At 33.1% G+C, this 20,972-nt stretch overlaps 1 protein-coding gene across 2 annotated transcripts in view; it reads right to left on the reverse strand.

The window, feature by feature from the left end:
* The window catches only part of LOC131847279 (uncharacterized), a 75,812-nt gene that overhangs the window by 17,168 nt on the left and 37,672 nt on the right, over positions 1–20,972 (reverse strand). For both annotated transcript variants that reach the window (XM_059196811.1, XM_059196812.1), the window contains exons 3-4: positions 13,597–17,489; positions 12,356–12,584 (exon numbers count right to left, since the gene is read on the reverse strand). In XM_059196811.1, the coding sequence (XP_059052794.1) occupies positions 12,356–12,584; positions 13,597–17,489 (4,122 nt within the window). The remainder of the gene's footprint in view (positions 1–12,355; positions 12,585–13,596; positions 17,490–20,972) is intronic.

Consider the following 20,972-nt stretch of genomic DNA (forward strand, 5'->3'; position numbering starts at 1 on the left):
AGTTGATTCCTTATATAACATTATGTGTTTATTCCACGGGCCAGGGCCCAATTCCATTGCAAAATGTAAAATAGGTAATAATCGACCAAAACGGAACAGCCCCGCCATAAACATATAATTAGTTCAAAGATAATTCGTAATAGGTATACGGCCCTGGGTGATATTATCTAAGGTCGTCAACATCGGCGTTAGCTTGAAGGCTGTTTGTACACCCGATGTAAACAGTAAATAGTCCATGATATGCACTTCATATTGTAGCTTTGTGTTGAATTAACGTCACTATAATATATTTTATTTATACCTTTTATTCTACTTTATCATAATATATTTCTAATCAACAACATAATCACTTAAAAGTTTTTGGCGAAAATATAAACAAAATGTATTGTCGAAAGGAGAACATTTTCTTGCTTCTAAACCTGATTACGAGTTAAAAGATGCTTGATTAAACTACCATCGTTTAAAAGATTACACGATTACTAATTAATGTTACCTTTCTTACACAATTGAGACAAACTTAGAAACTGCATTGAAATTTAAACGCAACGATTTTCGCAGCGAAGCCAAGGCATTGTCTAAGAATGAACTCATCTTGTTGCGTCATAAGACCAAAGGCTGCGCCGCGGCAGCGGTTGGCCTCGTCTCGATCTACGCTTAAATCTTTAGTTCAATCAATCCTATAACTTCTAAGCTCATAAAATTAAACATAAATGAATTACAAATCCCGTTAAATGAGCAATGAATGAAGTTGAGAAACACTGCTCTCTCAATAATGAACAATTGTATTTATAAATGGAATTTGTTAAGTAACTTTTGTAAAACGACTATTTATTACTTATTTATTTTAAGGATTTCATTTCCGTACAGTTTATGTACCGACTTAAGTTTAAATATATCTCAAATTGTATACTATTATTTTTGTCTAAGCAAAGATATCGCGTAACATGTTAGCCTACTAAGAGTATAGGGGAATATGTCGCATATACGTATGTTTTTATATGTAATTTAGTCTATTCGCATATTAGTTCCAAAGAAATTTTGTATTGCATAATTATGGTATGTAATACAACAATAAGAACAGCAATGAATGAAGAAAACCTCTAGTACGGTTGTACTAGAGGTTTTCTTCATTCATTTTATATAACCTGTTAGACTGGTTAGTCTAACAGGTTATATAAAAGCACCGGGTGCGAGCAATTATTCTTAATGTTTTTGTGTGCACTAATGCAAAAACACCATAATCTACTAAATTACTATAAAGCTTAATGAAAATGTACAATCCATGACCCTATTTTCATTAAAATGATCACAAGAAAAATAAAAATTCAGTCTGAATATCACGATTGTTACTAAAACAAAGAAGATCTCAAATATACTAGCCTATGTTGTCGTATGTTTTATGTTTTATAATAAACTGCATATATCAAAAACTGCTATAACACATTGCAGATTGAGCGTTCGCCATATGCACTTAGAAGAAGCATTTTCGTCGTACCACTCTGAAGTAGGTAATGCATGCTCTGTGACCACTTCTCTATAATTTAACAACAATTCTCCGTTGGTATTATTCCTCTGACACAGTGGGTGAGCACGAGTAGCAAGATAAGACACGGTTGTCTGAAAAGTCAACAACGGTGTGTGCACGTTCCAGAATTACTTCATCGTCATCTTCATACAATAAAACTTGTTTTACAGTCACGGTTGCAAGGAATGTCTATTTATAAAATTGCACATTGCGAACATACCTTTCATCTGTTAATTGAAAGCTATTCTTCCAGGGGGAGACTGCACAAAGTTAAAACTCTACGTGGGTATCTCTGTTTCAACAAGTTCTGCAGCGAGTAGCTTCAATCAACATGTTCCAGCATAAAGGCAGTAGAATTACTGGGCCCAGAAACAAGGTATTAAGAAAGATCTACACACGTATAGTAGTAGATAGAAACAAGCTAATACGACGAGGTCAGTTTATATACGAGCATAAGTATAATAATATTCGTGTAATAAAATATATACAGCTTATTCGGTTATCCAAAAAAATATTTGTAAGCCTTATACAAATTTTAATATAAATTAAATAAATAATGTTATACCGTAATCAAAGAAGCAACTTACGGTGACGAGACTTTAGCCATGAATTGGTAAAAATAAAGGTAATAAAATTAAAAGTATTTTTTATGCTACATTACCATTTTCCATAGGGTAGGTCGTTAACTAATTTACCATTACAGTCACAGAAAAAAGATTACTGAAACAGCTAGCGTTAAATGGATCAAACCTACGATTAGTGAGAAAGACAAGTGCGATAAAAATCAAGAGAAAGTTTAATTACTAACACAAGTGTTGATAAACCATAAACGATAATACAATGAAACACATGTTCATGTGATGTGATGTGTAGGAACAATTATTATATCAATGTATACTATAATAGATTCACTTATAAAATCTCTATTGCTTAACTTCTAATTAAAATCCAACATACAATAAAAAAAAAAAACCTAGATGTTTCTTAATAAGACAGTATTTTTATTTGAATATACTTTTAATAGGTAAATATGTATTTGGTGTTAACAACGAAAAAGCCAAGAATTCTAAAAACCATTTTGTTCCTCTCACAGAAATTGTTTTAATTTTTTTTTATTATTTAATGTACAAACGCGATTCGTTTATGACTTTATTATATAAGTATTTATGATTTGTTCCTACCTGACACGTACAAGTAAAAAGGGAATTGTGTATTCTACGGCTGACTCCCCACGGTACACTTTGTTGTAAAAGTAGAAAAACATGCGTACGTATGTTCTATTTATCATTTTTACATTTTTGATGTGGTCAGTAACGTTAGCGTGACAAGGAACTAAAATATTTGCATATTACACATGACCGTACATGGATGTTTAGTGTTGGAAATCAGCGTTATGAATACAAAAATATACTATGCATATTAACGCAACAATCTTTGTACGTATACTTTCAATTGATTTCATTATTAGCCTATAAAAGCCTCGAATCACAAATAATAATTATTTTCTCATATACAAATGAATAAGCATAAACTTATGTGTGAATACGTTCCAAAAAGTTTTCATTAACGAATTAGATTTCTAAGTGTATTTATGTAATGTATCATCAAATTGATACAAGTGATTAAAACCTACAGTTGAATAAATAGTGTACTACTGGGTAGGCAATAGGACCTATAATACAAATGCGAAAACAATAAAATAGAACAATCTCTTTAAAATGAAGTCGACTCTGGGATGTTATTTTTAATATTTTTAAATAAAAATCGATTTCACACCTCAGTTGATTTTAAAATTGTTTTACAATGATACACATATTAGGTGTTGTTTCTGTTCTCAGTAACTTTATTACTACTATAGATCACTCTTAAAACATTAAAAGTAGTAAAGTTACTGGGAAGCAGGAATGTGTGAAACAGAGATCCGAAAGTATGCAAACATTTGTCAACAAAAATATCATCTAGTCTGTAGAATAATTACCTACTTAGCTATGAGATAAAATTTAAAGTATATGGGATTTGACTATATGAAGCTTTCCTATCGATGTATATATCAGTATATGTATATATGTCTGTTAGCCCTTATGAATGTATATGACAAATTATCTTTAACAACATGTCCGAAAAGACGAATGAACGTAAAACATGAACGAACAAGGTGTCACAGACGGCGTTTGTAACCGGATAGTGTCAAATGGTGGTCATTGAGCGTGAAACCACTATTGGGAAACAGAGGCCGAGCAAGATACGCCATGCGTACGGACAGACTGAAACTATAGACAAATTGATTTCTTATGTTGCAACTAGGTACCTACGGTGTATTATTCTTATTCACCACCGTAAAGTCTTTGTTTAATATCACACTATAAAATATAGACTTCAAGTATTAATGGGTAGATGGAGACTTATCTGTTTTAGTGGATGATAATGGCAGCCATATTTGGTACAATCAGAACATGTCAAGTCTTATGTTCACGACAATGGCGATAGTCAACTAATGTGTCTGACTATTTTATATAGTATCCTATGTATGTATATTGAATATAGAATTCAATACTTATGCATAGCTATAGAATTTAATATATTGTAGAACATATTGTAGGTTTTATCGATTAAAAGATATGATTTTATTTACATCATTTATTATCGTTGCAATAAATTACAAAATACCTATAGATAAAAGGAATTATAAACGTACATTTTTGGAGGCCGTCTTTTTTTGAATCTATGTGTGTAGTTGAACAACTGACCTTGAAAACAAAGCTTAGGCTTACTTAAATAGTCGTAGGTTATCATGCAAATAAATCACTTCCATATAAAGACGCCGATCTCGTTAAATATGAACATAATATTTTTAAATTATAAACAAATGCTAATTCAGATAGTAAAGAATTACAACACAACAGAAAAATAGTTGTTGTGTGTATGGTACGCAAAATTCAGAAAAATTGAGAATAGAATAAAATAACAATATAATACTGAACATGGAGTATATAATACAATAAATATCATTCTTGTTTTTATTGACTGGTTTACTGCGATGCTGATGTTACTAAGTTGTGCTATAAATGAAGCTTTTCTGGCTCGCACATTCACAGTAAAATTTGTACTGAACATTTATATTTTACACCTAAGTATAGCTCAATCAAAGTTCCGAATATATTTTACAGAAAAGCTGTGTCTCAAGTAGTTTGTAAATATTTCGTCTGAAATGAGTTATAAAAAATAATATTTTTCTAATCAGGCTGTACTCCATCCTGATTAGAAAAATATTACTTTACTTAAATTTCAAATGAATTTAAGCTTATTGTATAAAATGTGTTATAACTTAGCCTATTACTAATATGCAATAACAATGACAAAGTATCATTTTACTAGTCAAATTAATACCACTAATTATTTTTTGCTATAGGATTGTGTAATATTACTATTGCAACTAAATGCAATTCTACTAATCATTTTTGGTTGGTAATTATTTAATGAAATTCCTAGAATTTCATTAAATAATTATAATGAAGATAAAATGGAATCCCTATAATTTAATTAGATCTGTTTCTGTATTTTTACGGTATAAACATGAATATTATTATGTGAATAGTAAGTACTAATAACAATTCATTAATAATATTACACATCTTTTTGACGTCGGTTAAAAACATGAAATAACATAACAAATACTGGTTACGGGCAATGTAATTGAATTATTTGTAATAATTGTTAATTTTTGTAACACTGTACTGTAAGTGTACTACTTTATTAAATATGAAAATTATATGTGTTACTCTACCTTTAGAATTAAAGTCACATTACGTTTATACTTTGATGAAATTACGTATTTTTCTATACATTTCTCCAATAGATTTCAAAACGTTCTTGACCGTTGACTAAAGAATACGTATTCGAGGCATTCGTTCAAGGAGTGTCGTGTCAACAATAAGGTCGTTGTTATGCAACTAGCGTCGTGTAGTACCGACTTCATAAAGTGGGTACCAACCCGCACAATTAAGTATTATAGCGTCTTATATTAATTATATAAAAGAGATATAGACATATAAATACAAGAGAGGAATTTCAAACGACTTTAAAAACTACAATTTTAAGTAAATAAAATAAATTTTTAACCGTTACCGTTATTTGTAATGTAAATTTACATGAGAGTGTGTGTTATTCATTGCAAGAAATATCATCCATAGAAATATCATAAAAATAATTTTACGTTTGATAAAAACTTACGGATATTACAAAGTATGTATATTGATCTACTTTCTATATTTGACATAAGGAAGTAGTAATTAGCAAAATAGATTTAATTCAGCACAAATATTAATTTTATGCTCCAAATAATTAATAAATTATATTTTGATTTCTAAAGAACATTGATTACATCATGTTTTTAACCAACTTAAAATGGCATGGTTTTTAATTACATTATAAATATTAGTATGTGTATGTTACTAGCTATCTCTCTCTGAATAGATTTTTTTTTCTCATAATAACATTGTTCATATTTTTGAAAAAAATCTTAGCAATAAAATAACTTACTTTTACCAGATTCAAAGCAAACCCTTTCATAGAATTGGCTAAGATATAAAATAAGTAAAAAAAAGAGGTTCTATTGTATTTTTTCAATAACACAAAAGAGATAAATTTACAACAATTGTATTGTAGTTTGAGGTAGAAGACGTCTCGGTTCTCTAACCACGGTCCCTTGTAAGGTCTGTTTACGTCAAGCAAGAGGCATAATTGCACGTCAGACATTTTGATTGACATCAACATCTTGCTATTACGTAGGTGTTTTATACAAGTCGGAAGCTAACCACCAACTGGTTTCCGAATGAAAGGCGTTTCCAAATTACATTCACTGCACAAGTGGTCAATATATCTCTATAACTAGTATCCAAAGTATGACATTACGAAACTAAGTTTTAAATGACCTTGGTTATATAAGTCTCTTTTTTAATAAAATCAGCGTATGTTAACATATCTGCTAGTTTAGTGGTGTTATTAGCGATTACTGAAGATTAACTTGACTTCATCAGTTATTCAATAAAAATCTAAACCGGATAAGACTAAGGTGGTTGTTACAGGGTTGATAGAAACAGACATCTGTATCAGTTTGGCATTATTTCATCTGTGTGAAAGGAATTTGTTTCATTTAAAACTTTATTAATGAGTTATCTTCATTTATGATTTAGTACTTACTTTGTAGTAAGCAAAATTAATGGTTATAGTTGGAAAATATGTAAATAAAATACATATACAAAGAGATAAATAATAAGAGCTGAGGTTCTTGTCAGTTCTTCATGGCTCGAATGCACTCCAAAATGTACTGTACGCCCATCCTCATTAATCTTATATTTATAAGTTACATTATATATATTTTCCGGATCTATTAGTAATTTACAGGTGAGATATGTAGTGCATAAATCAATATTTTCCTGCTTCCATAAAGATCCGGCATGTTTCAACAATCCTAAGACTTTACGGCATGTTTATTGAAGAATACAGTCACGAACAAAAACACTTTAACGAACAGTTAGGTCTACTTTTAAGTTGGTCATGTTGTTCTGACTGAACACCGTGACGACGACAAGACTTTATTAAATAGATTTACAATTACAGAATTTAATTTTTGTATGCCACAGTAATACAATAACGAAATTTAAGTGGTATAATTTTTGTTTATGAAATTGCATTGGCAAACAAACCGATGTCACATAATACTGTTAAGTGTTAAATGTAGCCTAGGTTATATTACCTACATGATCAGCACTTCATTGCTATAGCTGAGGAACAAGATGCTATGCCTCTTATCATGTAATATTCCTGTCTAATCTGAACGATCAACCAAACCACAGCTTACAAAGTAAACTGCTTGGAAACCTTTTACGTAAGACTGAAGCACGAAGCCGACTTTTTATAAACTCTACCTCAATAATATACCAGATTAACTTAAAAAGAACGACATTTGAGTTTCTTGGCAGTTCATCTAAAACTGAAGCCTGACTTAATGGTAAGGTTAAAAAATAATATAAATTAACTTGTAAAATTAGCTAAAAGTCTTCTAAAGTTAAGATTTAATCCCAAAAATTATATTTTTTATAATTATAATCCGCAGTTTAGTATTGATCGTGTGATATACATAGAATGTCTATGCCGATCAAAGATATTTATGAACTAATTTTCTTAATTATTTCATAAATATAAATAAGCACATAAATAGACGGCAAATGGCGAAAGAATAATATTTCTGTCAGGATAAATTCTGTATTTACTTTTTGTTGTATAAATATGTACGCACGTGTCTACAGGGACAAAAATGATGTATGCATATAGGTAACTTATATATACCTTATAATATAACATTTTCCAGTTCAAAGCATCCATTATTTTATTTATTATTTTTTTCAGACTACCATTATCCACTATAGGGCAAAAGCTATCAAATTTTTAATATAAAATACAAACATTCTTTGGCTGGTTTGCGGTTGAGAACTAGTTACTGGTATGCAACTGTTTCATAGTGCAAAAGTTCATTGCCCCCAATGAGTTTTGGAAATCCTTCGCTAATGGACTTATCGACTATATGATAGTCGCTTAAGTCATCAAGTTACCATATTTTGAGTTAATGGTACCGACTTCCTATTATATTATATTTAATATATCCTATTAAATAATGATCAATTACACTAGAGAAGTAAGCAGACATATTAATTACAGAAATACCTAACCTAAGTTTTTTTTATAGATACAGATAATAAAAATGTAAAAGTTATTCGCTGCAGTTTTAGATATTTCTTAATTTGTTTAACATATTGCCATATATCAATATTTAGTTCTTATTACAAAGACAAACAAAATAATTTATGTCAGACCTCGATTTTTCTATTTACAAATGAGTAACAATGGATGTAATGGTACAGTTCCTATACATTTGGAAAAGTGCAAAACTATGTTATTAACACAGTTTTACAGAATCTATTGAAAAGTTTACAAATAGCAGATTCGTGGCGCTGCTAATAATATACTACGTATGTAATGACAGTGCATTTGTAATTTGAAAAAAAAAATCCTACCAAAAATACAAAGGTTTCTTGTGTGGATGGATTTATGGAAGTTTGATACTGGGTAAGTACAATCTAGAACAAATGATAGCCTAAATTACCACATAAGTTACTATTCATTAATTAATTAAATCCTCCCGAATACTCTGTGGCTAGTACTCAATGATAAAAACGGGGACAGTTCGGAAAACAATTTCTTTTTGGTATTCCAATCCAACAACGAAAGCCGATCAATTTTGCATACTCGTCACACTAGATGTTGTTTACAGTATACAGAGAACAAACTAGTACTGGGACTACCTTATCGGTGGTCGCCTAGTGGTTTGTATTTCTCAACTCGGTGGCATTTTTAAAATATAACATATGCCTACCCACACAAAAAACAAACACGTTACCTTCACTAAATTAAAGGAATATCGATGATTTATGCAGCCGAAACTTTAGAATCAATAATAGAATTGACACAATTATTAGACTTGTTTTTTTTTTGGAGACTTTACCTGTAATATGTTTTATGATGATAGTGTGTAATATACACTGTTTTTAAATTAATTCATGCACTTTTCATATTTTCGTCGAAACTAAACGGATTATGACGTTTTGCAATCAATAGAATTTATTTGCGTATTGGTTCAATACAAATTTTATAATAAATCTGTTTGAGAATCTACAGTACAAGATAAAGTCGATCATCTGCCTAATAAATTATACATTTCGTTAGGTATTTACTAACAGTCAATAACATTTATTACTAACAATTACCAATATCAAGCATTGCGATACCGTACTAATTACATTTGCGCCTGTCATTGAGAATTTAACAGTTTACCTACTATATTTAATTTAAAGTAGTAAGAGTAGGTCACGTAATGTTTGTAGGTTGGACAAGAATCGACGTTGAATACTAAAGAAGTACTTACAGAAAAGCGATTTGTCACGGCTGCATTGTGTAGCGTACTTTAACCTAAATTATTCGAAATCATGTCATTACTCTTGAGGTTAAATACTTATCTATGCAATTAATACCATAACGCATACCATTATTTTATTAATTAACATAATGTCATCACATTAGAAATTGTTTAATTAAGTATATTATTCCTTGAAATCTGTGGCGTAATGGTAAGTTGTACTTTATAAAGATCCTGGGAGATCTGGACGGGCAATGTCGATTTAAAGATTGAAAATCGTTGTTGTTTGTTATCTATCAAAATAGTATAATAGTTTGAGCTAATATGCTTTTATTTGCATTACACAGTAAATAAAATATATTAATTACCGATTAAAATAAGTAATATATAAAGATATAAGTAACAAATTAAATTAATGTTTTAATATTTAATGGCCGATAAGGTGTTATGAAATTTTAAATATGTAATAACCGATTTAACACATTACGAAATATGTAGAAACTTTTACATGGACTGCTTGAACTAATTCAAGCAGCACGTGACGTTTATCGATGTTGCATTAAACGTATTACAACTCAATGTTATCGATTCTGATTTAATCAAAAGAGTTTTTCTCAGTAAACTCAATAGTTCGTTTCTTACATTTGTTATGTTACGGGTAGGTGTTGGATAATCCAACAAAAATAATTAATAAAACGTTTTTTTAATTACTTTTATAACTTTCAAACAGAGTACTCTGTATTCTCGATCGTATTACGATCATCTTGTTGTTTTTTCTTTTCATATTATTGTTTTTGATGGTATTAAAATTATTATTAAAACTAGCTGTACCCGCGACTTCGTCCGCGTAAAATAGTGACTTTGACCAAATAATAAAAAATATATATTAATAATCTAACCCAATAAAAAAGTTTCATCGTTCTAGCTTCAAAAATGAAATTTCCATACATAATTCCATACAATTCAATCAACAGCCAAAAACTAAGTTTCAAACTACTATCTTTAAAATGAAGATACTACATATACATACATACCATACATACATTACATCTCCCCTTTCAACCCCTTATAACCCTTTTTCTTGTTTTTTTTAATGCTACTTATATTAGTGTCATCATGTACCAATGATAAGATGTCGCTATACTGTAACCATTTATGGCTGAGTCCTGTGGCGGTAGGTACTGATATTTTCTCAACAGCCTAAAAAATGGGTTTCAAGTTTCTAGCTTTAAAAAATGACAATACATGCATACAACATTTTAACTCCCCTTTTGACCCTTACAACCCATTTTCGTTAATTATATTTAATGAATACGCAAGAAAATAACATTGAAGCTTAAACTTTTAAAAAATTCCTCTTTCAGTCTCTTATAACCCTTTTTAGTATTAAAAAGTAACCTATGTCCTATCTCAAGATCTAGACTTTAAATTTCATTTAAATCAGTTATATTAGTAAGGTATTTATTAAATAAACTGACCCAAAAAAGCGTAAGAAAAAAGCTTCATCGTTCTAGCTTCAAATATGACGAATTTCCATAAAAACTTTTATCTGCTATTTTATTTTACCCCTTGAATGGTGACAATATGATATTTACAAATTTAAATGTCATATTTATTTATATTTAATAAACAGTTTAAACATTTCTTTAAATTCTTTTGAAAATTGGTGGTCCAGTTGGCCAATAACATAATAAAATTTTGTTAAATCAAAATAATATATGTGATATTTTAAATTGCAAACTATCCCTCTACTTGCGCGAACCATATCTCTGACTCTACTGGCCAGAATGGAGAAACGCGTATTCCGAACCTGAATAGCTCGGATGGAACGGTAGATGTTGTTTCTTCCAAGGAAATGTTGTTCATATGTATTGACAACATTTTTAATATTATATGTTGTTTTATTCTTCAAAAATATTAATAATATGTTCTTACGCTCTTGTCCAAGAGCAGGGTCATCGGTTATAGGCTATACCCGGATTATATTTATGTATTTATAAAATAAAATTGCAGAGCAAACGTTTATTCATTTAAATTCATAAGGAGACAACGGATTGACAATAATCAGTTGCGCGCGCTGCTTATACAAATGACATATATGTTTATTTATGACATATGAGCGTTAATAAGTCGCATATCTAGTACAATACTGGTGTAATTCAGAAATTAAAAATTTTTGAAAATAGACTTAATAACACAATTATAAAGTAGACTTTCCAAAATATCTAATTTTTTAGTTAAGCCATTATTATAATAAGTGTGTATTCAACCGCATAAAGATAACCTTGCATTACCATTTTCAACCCCTTACAACCCTTTTTTCGCATTATAAAGTAGCCTATGTCCTTCCTCGGCGTCTAGACTATATGGGTACCAAATTTCATTTAAATCAGTTCAGTAGTTTTGGCGTGAAAGCGAGACAGACAGACAGACAGACAGACAGAGTTACTTTCGCATTTATAATATTAGTAAGGATATAATTAAGTACGACTTTATTTACGATTTTAAGAATTTTTTTGCGATACAAACTGTAGGTACATGGTAAAGACAGATGGATAACCGTATTAAATTCACACAAGTATATAGAATATAACTACACCTTTTTTACTGTTGGGTTCTTCCACTTCATAACACCATTTTACGTTTCGGCTTCGCGTTTTACGGATGCATTACAAATCTTTGAACTTCTCGGCTTGTTCTATGTTATAATACGCATTTATTATACATATAAACCTTCCTCCCTAATAACCCTATCTAATGCTAAAAAGTGAATAAAAATTTGTTATGTAATTTCAGACATAAGCGAATAAACTGCGGTGTAGACTTTGTTTTATACTATGTAAACATACAAAACTCACCCTGTAAGCTAGGAGCAGACGCTGGCGCTGCTGGTGGGGGCTGTTGGGGTGTTGGTGGTAGTCTCCGTCTCCTCGGTGCATGCAGTCCCGGTGCTGATGCAGCTCGAGTGGCTGTACGGAAACCGGGAGCTCGATAGCGAGCCGATTTCACTGGCCCTGATGGCGCGGTGTTGGTTCCCGTGATTGACGGTAAACGTGGTAGCGAACCTGATCGCTGTTCCTCCTCAGACTAGAAGGACAATATTATAATTACTATCAAATCGTGTTGTTTTTAACTACCTAGATTATATTCGTGGTTTTGTTTGGGTTTTATAATAATAAATAGATAATAGATGTGTGTGTATAAAATTTAATTGATATACGTTCGGCCATTTGGTCGTGAAACGATAACAAACACATATAAAAGTTTGGCATTTATAATGTTCTTATCGATAACAAGACAGGTCACCTGACGGAAAGTAATAATGTTGATATTTAGACATGAATAATTGGATGTATACACGCTGTGTGTGAGATAATAAGATTGAAATATTTGGGTATTAGTTTATGCATATTTTTTTTATTCAAAGAAAAGATAAACTGTATTATTATATTACTATAAAAGAAAACTATCTGTTTAAAAATTGGGAAAGATATCGTGTATTATTGATACAAAGATATACATTCTAAACATTATTTAAGTGTAAATGGAATTACAAGTAGATATATTGTATATTCTACAAAAAATAAACCGCGTTGCGGCAGAGGTTGTGCTTTCTCGTGTAAAAATAATCATCAAAATCAGTTTACTTTGTTTGTTGTTTATTTTAAAATGATATTTATTTGTGTAACATAAAAATAGAAAGAATTTTCAATCAATTTTTAATTTGAAGATTTCCCATTGGTTTATTTCATATTATAGTAATAACAGTGAAAAGTAATAGAAAATATTGCCTTTTTGCGCCATTTGATTGATTTATATGGAATATACGTATGTATGTATGTACTATTATGTAAGTTTAAATGGTTTTATGTAAGTTCTATACATTCCTTCAAAATTCGTTGTCATGATTTGTTATTATGATTATCAATGACTGACATTGATATGACGAAACGATAGGTATCTACGTAACTTCTACGTTTATGTGATAAATAAATATTATCTATTTAGATGTAACTAAATTATTGTAACTGAAACATTTTGACATCTAGTTCATAGATTATTTTTAAGATATTTATATAATTTAGCAATGTATTCTTACCTCTGCATCTGGTGCAGAAGCTCGTCTCCTCCCACGCCACAATCGATCTTCGCTGCCACCGATGGCACCACAGCTCCGAGAATGTGACTTTTGGGCTGCCAAATCAGCACCAGCTGGTGATCGCCTTGCTTCACACCCTGGGCCTCCTAATGTACCGCGTGAATCCGTCGCAAGTAATGCAGATTCAAAACTACCTCGCCATGAAAACCTCTCACTATCACTAGTAACACTTCCTCTACTTGCCGTTGGCTCCAGAATGTCGTGGGATCGACTCCGTGCCAATGCTCCTGGTTCTGATGCGCTATCATCATCGGTACTAGGAGATGCACCGGCAGATACGTCATGCATTAGAGCTACTAGTCTGCCTCCTATATGGCGCATAACTTTCCCGAATAATGGTGGAGAACCTTCACCCGCACGTCCCAGCGTTGCTGCTAATCTTTGATATGCTCCAACCGCATCTCGCTCCAGAGACCCAGCTTCACTATTACCACGGTCAAATTCGTCAATTATTTCACGACAACTATCCGATATCTGTTTTCTTAATGCCGATCTAGTGGCTGCGTTACCCTCTAAATCAGATCCAGCATAATCCGATGAATCATACGAATCACTCCATGTATCTTCACTGGACAGATATTCCACCATTTCACGTACTTCCTCGTCTCGTATACCAGGTACCGTTTTCATAAGTCTTGTTAATTCAGTTTCGAAATATAAAAGTTGAGGCGGTTTTGGTGGCCGCGAGCTTTCTGAATTGGATGATACGGAAGATGTGGTTTTATTATTTGTAGAATGAATCATTTGCTTGAAAAATTGTCTCATTTTTGACATCATAAGATTGGTTTCCTCGTCAGAGGACCAATTATTAAAGCTATCCTTACGTGTTAATGAACTTGAAGGTGGATGGGACGAGGGGGGGCCCTCTATACGATCCTCAATGTCGGGCCTTATTTCTTCAATTATTTCTTCTAACTCTATTTTAGGTTCGTGAGATCTAGTAAACTCTGAACTAGAATCACCACTTCTTAATAAATCATCACAGCTGCCTACAAAACCGCTATCTCTACTAGCTTGTTTCTTGGATTCTGTAAGTTCAGATCCAAGCGGTGGGAACTCTGGGCGAGGTGTAGACCGACCATCTTCTCCCTCAGAAACTGACCTAGTGTCGTCCCGTGTTTCCTCAGGAAATTCTGTCGATTGACGTCGTTCGTCTGCAGGTGAGCCGCGCGTTTTTTTGTTTTGCTTTTTTCTTTTTGACTCACCTTGCATATCAAGTCGTTCGGACGAGTCATGTCGTACTTCTGTCTCTGTACTAGACCCATCTGATACTTCCTGGGTATCCTGACAAGGTTCTTCCCCGGTCAACAAGTTGTCTAACGACGAAGAATGCGATCGCGGGGTTCCACGAGCACGAACTAACCGTTTCCGCCGTTGCTCCGGACTCTGTTTCCCTTCGCTGTCACTACCAACACTTCCAGAACCATCTGAATCACGTCTTTCTTGATTGAAACCCATAAATCCAGACAAGAAATATTTTTCTAAACGGGAAGACGCCAGTTCATCATTATCACTATTTCTTTTCGGTTGTTCATTATCGACAATAGATTCACCACCCTCACTGCACACGCTTGACGCTTCCGACACTTGATCTTCATCGTCACGAATATTTCTCCCGTCGCCTAAGCCGAAGAAAAAATATTTTTCAAATTCCGTAGCGGATACAGGTCGCGGTTTCTTGGTTGTGTGTTCCGTTTCGCTTTCTTCGCAGCTTTCTTCGACAATTGTGTGTAAAGTGAAGTCTATGGAACGCCGACAATATGCAAAATCTTCCCCTCGGGTGGGTAACATCGCTTCATCCCCCGAATCTGTATCTGAAGGTGAAGTGGCCTCATCGTCGTCATGGCTGACGTCCTCGACCCATGAATCGTCGTCTGCAAGCCCCTCCTCGAGACACACGACCGCCGAGAGAGTGTCGGCATTACTAACCACAGTCACTCCGCTTGAAGGCTGTGGCACTTCGTCGTCGGATATTCGTTCTTCGGTTTCGTTATGTTGTCCGTTTGATTCTGGTTCGTTTTGTAAGTTGGTGTGATGCACTGTTATGTCCCGCATAAGCCGCGTCGTATCCGACGTGACTACGGAGACGCAGTCGTGCGTTATCATAACGCGGCTAGTGAAGCGCGCGGAAGCGTCCGTACGTGCGCTGCGCGAGCGGCAAACTGTTGTGGCGGCAGGTGCGCTTGCGCCCCCCGCCTCCTCCGTGCTAACCGGCTGCGCATTGTACATTTTCACCTCATCTTGATCCTCCATTAATTCTTTCTTTAACAGTTCGCTCAATGTACGTTGAATACCTTTAAATAGATCTATTTTTTCTTCGGTTAATGTACTCGATGGATTACCATACTCGGGTTCCGGTGATGGCGCTAATTGCATCGATGATTTGGGCGGAATTTTATTAGAAATTATTTTTTCGTTATTAAATTTCTCATTAGGCAACTCTACCGAGACTTTTACTTTCATGTTACTTTCTGTATTGAAAGTATTATCTAATAGATCGTACTTTTTGCTATCTGGTATAATTTTATGTTGATTATTGTCGTTATCTGAACAATTTTTACTATCAAAATTATCACTACTTGTACCGCAACTTGCATTAAAACTATTAAATTCCTCACAAGTTTCACTTTGAAGCATATTTTCGTCACAAAATTTAATAAAATTTGACATTTTTAATACATTATCACTTTCGTTACTATTGGTTCCATATGGAATAGTTTCGTGTTCCTGTGAAAAATTTATAGAATCTAAAAGTACTACACTGTAATTATCCTGTGAAATATCATCATTATTTTGCTCCGGGCTAAAATTGCCCTCATTTTGAATTGGCACTTCCAGAGCATTTATGTCTAAGTTATCAGTTTTCTTGTCGTAAGGATCATCACAGTCAATCCCGCTACTATCACCGTTATCTTCCATGTCTGATGACGAGTCTACAGGATTCACTACAAATACTCGTGAAAATCGTCCCCCTCCCCCTCCCGAGTCATCTGAATCTTCATCTGATGTCGCTGGCTCATCAGGTGCACCACTTGTCACATCATAACTTCTTCGTGCTATACCTCCCTCGGAATCACTCGAATCTCTAGATTCAGTCGATGAGTGGAAGGCTTTTTCTGCATTTAGGTGGCCTGGTACAATATCTGCCTGCTCCGATAATACTGATAAAGAGTCCTCCTCGGCTATCACCTTTATTCCGACTGGCGATTCGCGGTTGTTTGTTTGTTCAATAACGTTATCACTTTTATCGGTATCATGCGGCAGCGCTTGTGACGTTTTGGATTGTATCGCCTTATCGGTCCTTTCTACTGTGGTCATTTCCAGTTTTTGCGTTTGGGGTAAAACAGAAGCGGAGGCGGAGGCTGTGGCGGCGGCGGTGACAGCGACGGCGGCAGCCGTAGTGAGACGTGCAAGGGCGGCGGCATCTAGAGGTGGGAAACCAGGGTACGTATTCCAATGTGGCGTTGGTGGTGGTTGTGTTGGAAAGGCGAGTAATGTGGGCCAAAGCGCGGCAGGTACGGGAACAGGCACTGGCACTGGTACGGCAACGATGCGAGGTTCAGCACCACAAGAACAAGGCCTTGGACAGGCCTGCGGTGTGTGTTTTGTGGTGGGTGGTAGAGGTAAAGCCGCCGCCGCGCCCGGCTCGAAGTAATCCCAATCACAGTCGTCGGGCGCGGGCGGCGCGGCTGAAGACGCCGTCGATGAAGAGTCCTCGGTATCTTCACGGCAAGAGGAATCTGAACTGAGGAATACGAGGCGGTAGTCCTCGGGACGCATACGACCGGCCTCTGGTTCACTTGCCTCGGCCGGTTCACTGGTGACGCCCCACTCTGAAATCGAATACAAAAAAAAAATAATGAAATAAATCTATAACACATGAAAATAACAAAAATTATACTTAAACCTTAATTCAAAAGAATGACAACTTTAATGTTACCCGAAATGGTAATATTATTTGTCTTTAATATTATTAGTCTAGTCTTACTGAATGTTAAGTTACATATGGTTAAATTTAGTCCACTGGTCGACCACTAGTTATTATTATTATACCATACCAAAAACTAGGTATACATGAAATGGAACCATTTTTACTAAAAACATATTCACATTAGTATACAATTAAGTTATTTCTGATATCATATGTAGAAATAGGTGTAAAAAACATTTCTACATATACGAATTTAAAATGTTAATGCAAGCTTACTTGAGAGCTATAATTATAAAAATTAAATTTAAAAATAATAAAAAGGATCATTTATAAATCAACTAGAATTAAATTACAATATTTTTTGGACAGTATATGACAATTTTTATGCATTACTTCTTTATTTATATAATTATTATTTATATTTATTTAGATAAATTCAATTCTATGAAATTATTTCATTAATTTGAAGTTAGTTAATTGTGAAAGATTTCTAATTCAACGTAAAACGCCTGTATAACTTGATTAGCAACAAACCGTTGTTACCTAAAAGTCGTATTCAAGTGACAGGCGTATCGTTTACAACAGACTTTAATTAAAATTTTAATTCTTTTGCACAAGTATAAGAATGAACCTCTTAAGATTAAAAAACTGACTATAAAAAGGAATGGTATTATTTAATACAAGCTTAGCAAATTAAACTATTATCATGTTGTCTGTTCAGTTGTTTTCCGTAGACATTTTTGGTAGGGGCTGCTTGTCGTAGCGTTATTGAGGATGATCATTAATTTTATTGATACATTGATATGTCATTGAAATTTATGATTCCAGTTTGTTTTGGATTAGATTTGTTAAATTCTGTTAATCATAATACTCTAGGAGATTATTGTATATCTCATATGTACCTAGTCCAATTACAAATAACATTAAAGGTCGCAATTTGTTACGACAATCCAGGCGTAGAAAAGTTAAATATCACGTGAACGCTGATTGACTGGTTATAAATAATAATTAACAAATAAGAGTAACACTACTGTCTACTAACATTATTAATTAATTTAATAAACAACTGTGTAAATCGTAAAAACAATTTCAAAGTAATGGTATTTATATCTACGAATTGGTTGTCTTCCAAGAGTGCATAGTTAGAACGGATACTCTGCGTTAGGGTCTAACTTGTGAGTACTAGAGATGTCCAGTTCACAATGAAGCTAATGCAATTGTGATCGGTAGAAAGCAGATCGGATGGGTGGCATGCAGCAGCAGTTACGCTGAGAGTCGTGAGTTGAAAGTGACGCGCTACATGTAACTATCTCGTGAGGGGTTTATCCTAATCATGGTTGGAAGACAATTCATATGTTTTATGTATTACCCACAATAAAAGGTAATTCAATTGTACAAAAATATAGAAGTAAATACTATTGCTTGTAAAAAGAAACAAAGTACAGAATTATACAAAATATTGTGTAACCTAAAAAATATATTTAATCGAATTTAAAACTATTTTTGAAAATAGATGGTCATTTTTCGGTTCAGCAAAGCAAATTCATACGACATTATTTTACTCATTTTATGACTTTTGTTCCTTGTATATACGCAATCAGTATGTTTATTATAATCGGATTTGTTGCCATAGATTAACCTATAGTTACTATTTATGGTAACTTATGTATGTAAATAGAGATACTATCTAATTCATATAACTGTAGTCTTTTAACAATATGTTTAACATATGGAAAAAGGCGCCAATACTTGTCGTATACTCCACAGAAGTGATAAAACATATTAAATAGAACCCGGATGTATGCGACTCTTCAAATATGTTCAGCTACAATAGAAGAGTCGGCATCTTTTGAACTAATATGTAATTATAAATTATCATAATGATCCTATTTATTTAGTGTTCGTTCTGATCATTTCTTCCAAAGACAATGGTTATTTATCGTAACGTTAGAAAATATATCTGTATTGTATTTAGATGCGCTTGGATGTCTATTAGCTTTTAGAATGGCGTTTACAAACGCAGAGATACCGAAGCGAGCAATACACGATTTTCTCTAGCCATTTCCTACATAGACTATGGTCTGACAGTATAATGTACCATGCAATCGTAGTGCTGGCGTAGTTGCCTGTCTCTTTTATAATCAGATGGTTCCCATACGACCACAGTATAAACAATTGTCATTACACTGTTTGTAGTACTGTTACTAATTTCAGGTTAACGTATATAAGAATATAAAAGTGCGTAGCTATTATTATGATCAGTAATTATTATAACAGGATTATATGCAACAAAATTGCGAGTAGTATACGTACTATAAATTAAAATCATGCAATAACTGGAGTAAGGTCCTGGTGAACAATTAGTAAACTATGTACAATTTATTTTACAAAGTAGCGATGTGGCTCCAAATTAATACTACGTATAAAGTTATCTGGAAAGAAATTATCTAGATAATATGTAGCTTTTCTTTCTATTGTGAGATAATTAAGAATGAGTATAAATATATATATTATATCTGCGCTTTAAGGTATGAATGAATAGATGACGCAAGTTGAATATCTTTACGAAAGTTAAACCCCGGAGCGTGCTTTTGACTTTAAATGTCAAACATCAGGTATGACATTTCAAAATGAGAGCCAAGTAGGGTTTCTACCCGTACTATATAATATTTACCTATATTATAGTATTATATTTCAATCTATTTTACTAAACGATACAGAAATAGTATATTTTGTACTATATTGTAATTGCTAATTCAATTATAGCAGATTTTATATTAATTTTAAGCTAGGACATACGAATTTAATGACGTTGGCCTGCTCTGTTTATCACGCTAGTCAGTTATCATAGCTAAAAATAATAACTAATACTCAAGAGATATAAAATGACTATATAATATTGCTTAATTAAAAACTGTTGGCAACCCTAAATCCTAGTCATAGTACACGAAACGTTATGCGAATATACAATTGAAGTATGAAAAATAAGCAGTTAGTTGGCAACATGAAGTCAATATAAACGTATTATACCCCGTACACAACAACAAAGTATTTGTTCCTTTTCTACAAAAAAACTATTATATAAATATATTTTTCTTTGTAATTAGAATAGCAAACAAACAGATGGCCCACCTGATAGTAATTGGAAACCATTCTCATTCTTAACAACAGAATAGTGCTCCCGTCTGCGCTAACGGTCTACACTGCCGAGGCTGGGTATCAGTGGAGGATGATCTAGTGATTAGGTCAGTCTGTTCATCGTGACAAATAATTTATCACAATGGATTCCAGGAGGAACAGTATTCAGGTAAAACTAACATGATACATTGCTAGCAATTAGGCTATTAGTCCACATTACTAACAAGCCCCTTTCCCCCAGTGGTAA

Source organism: Achroia grisella, unplaced genomic scaffold (assembly GCF_030625045.1).
Source record: "Achroia grisella isolate CSIRO2021 unplaced genomic scaffold, CSIRO_AGI_Agris_v1 utg517, whole genome shotgun sequence".
Taxonomy (NCBI): domain Eukaryota; kingdom Metazoa; phylum Arthropoda; class Insecta; order Lepidoptera; family Pyralidae; genus Achroia; species Achroia grisella.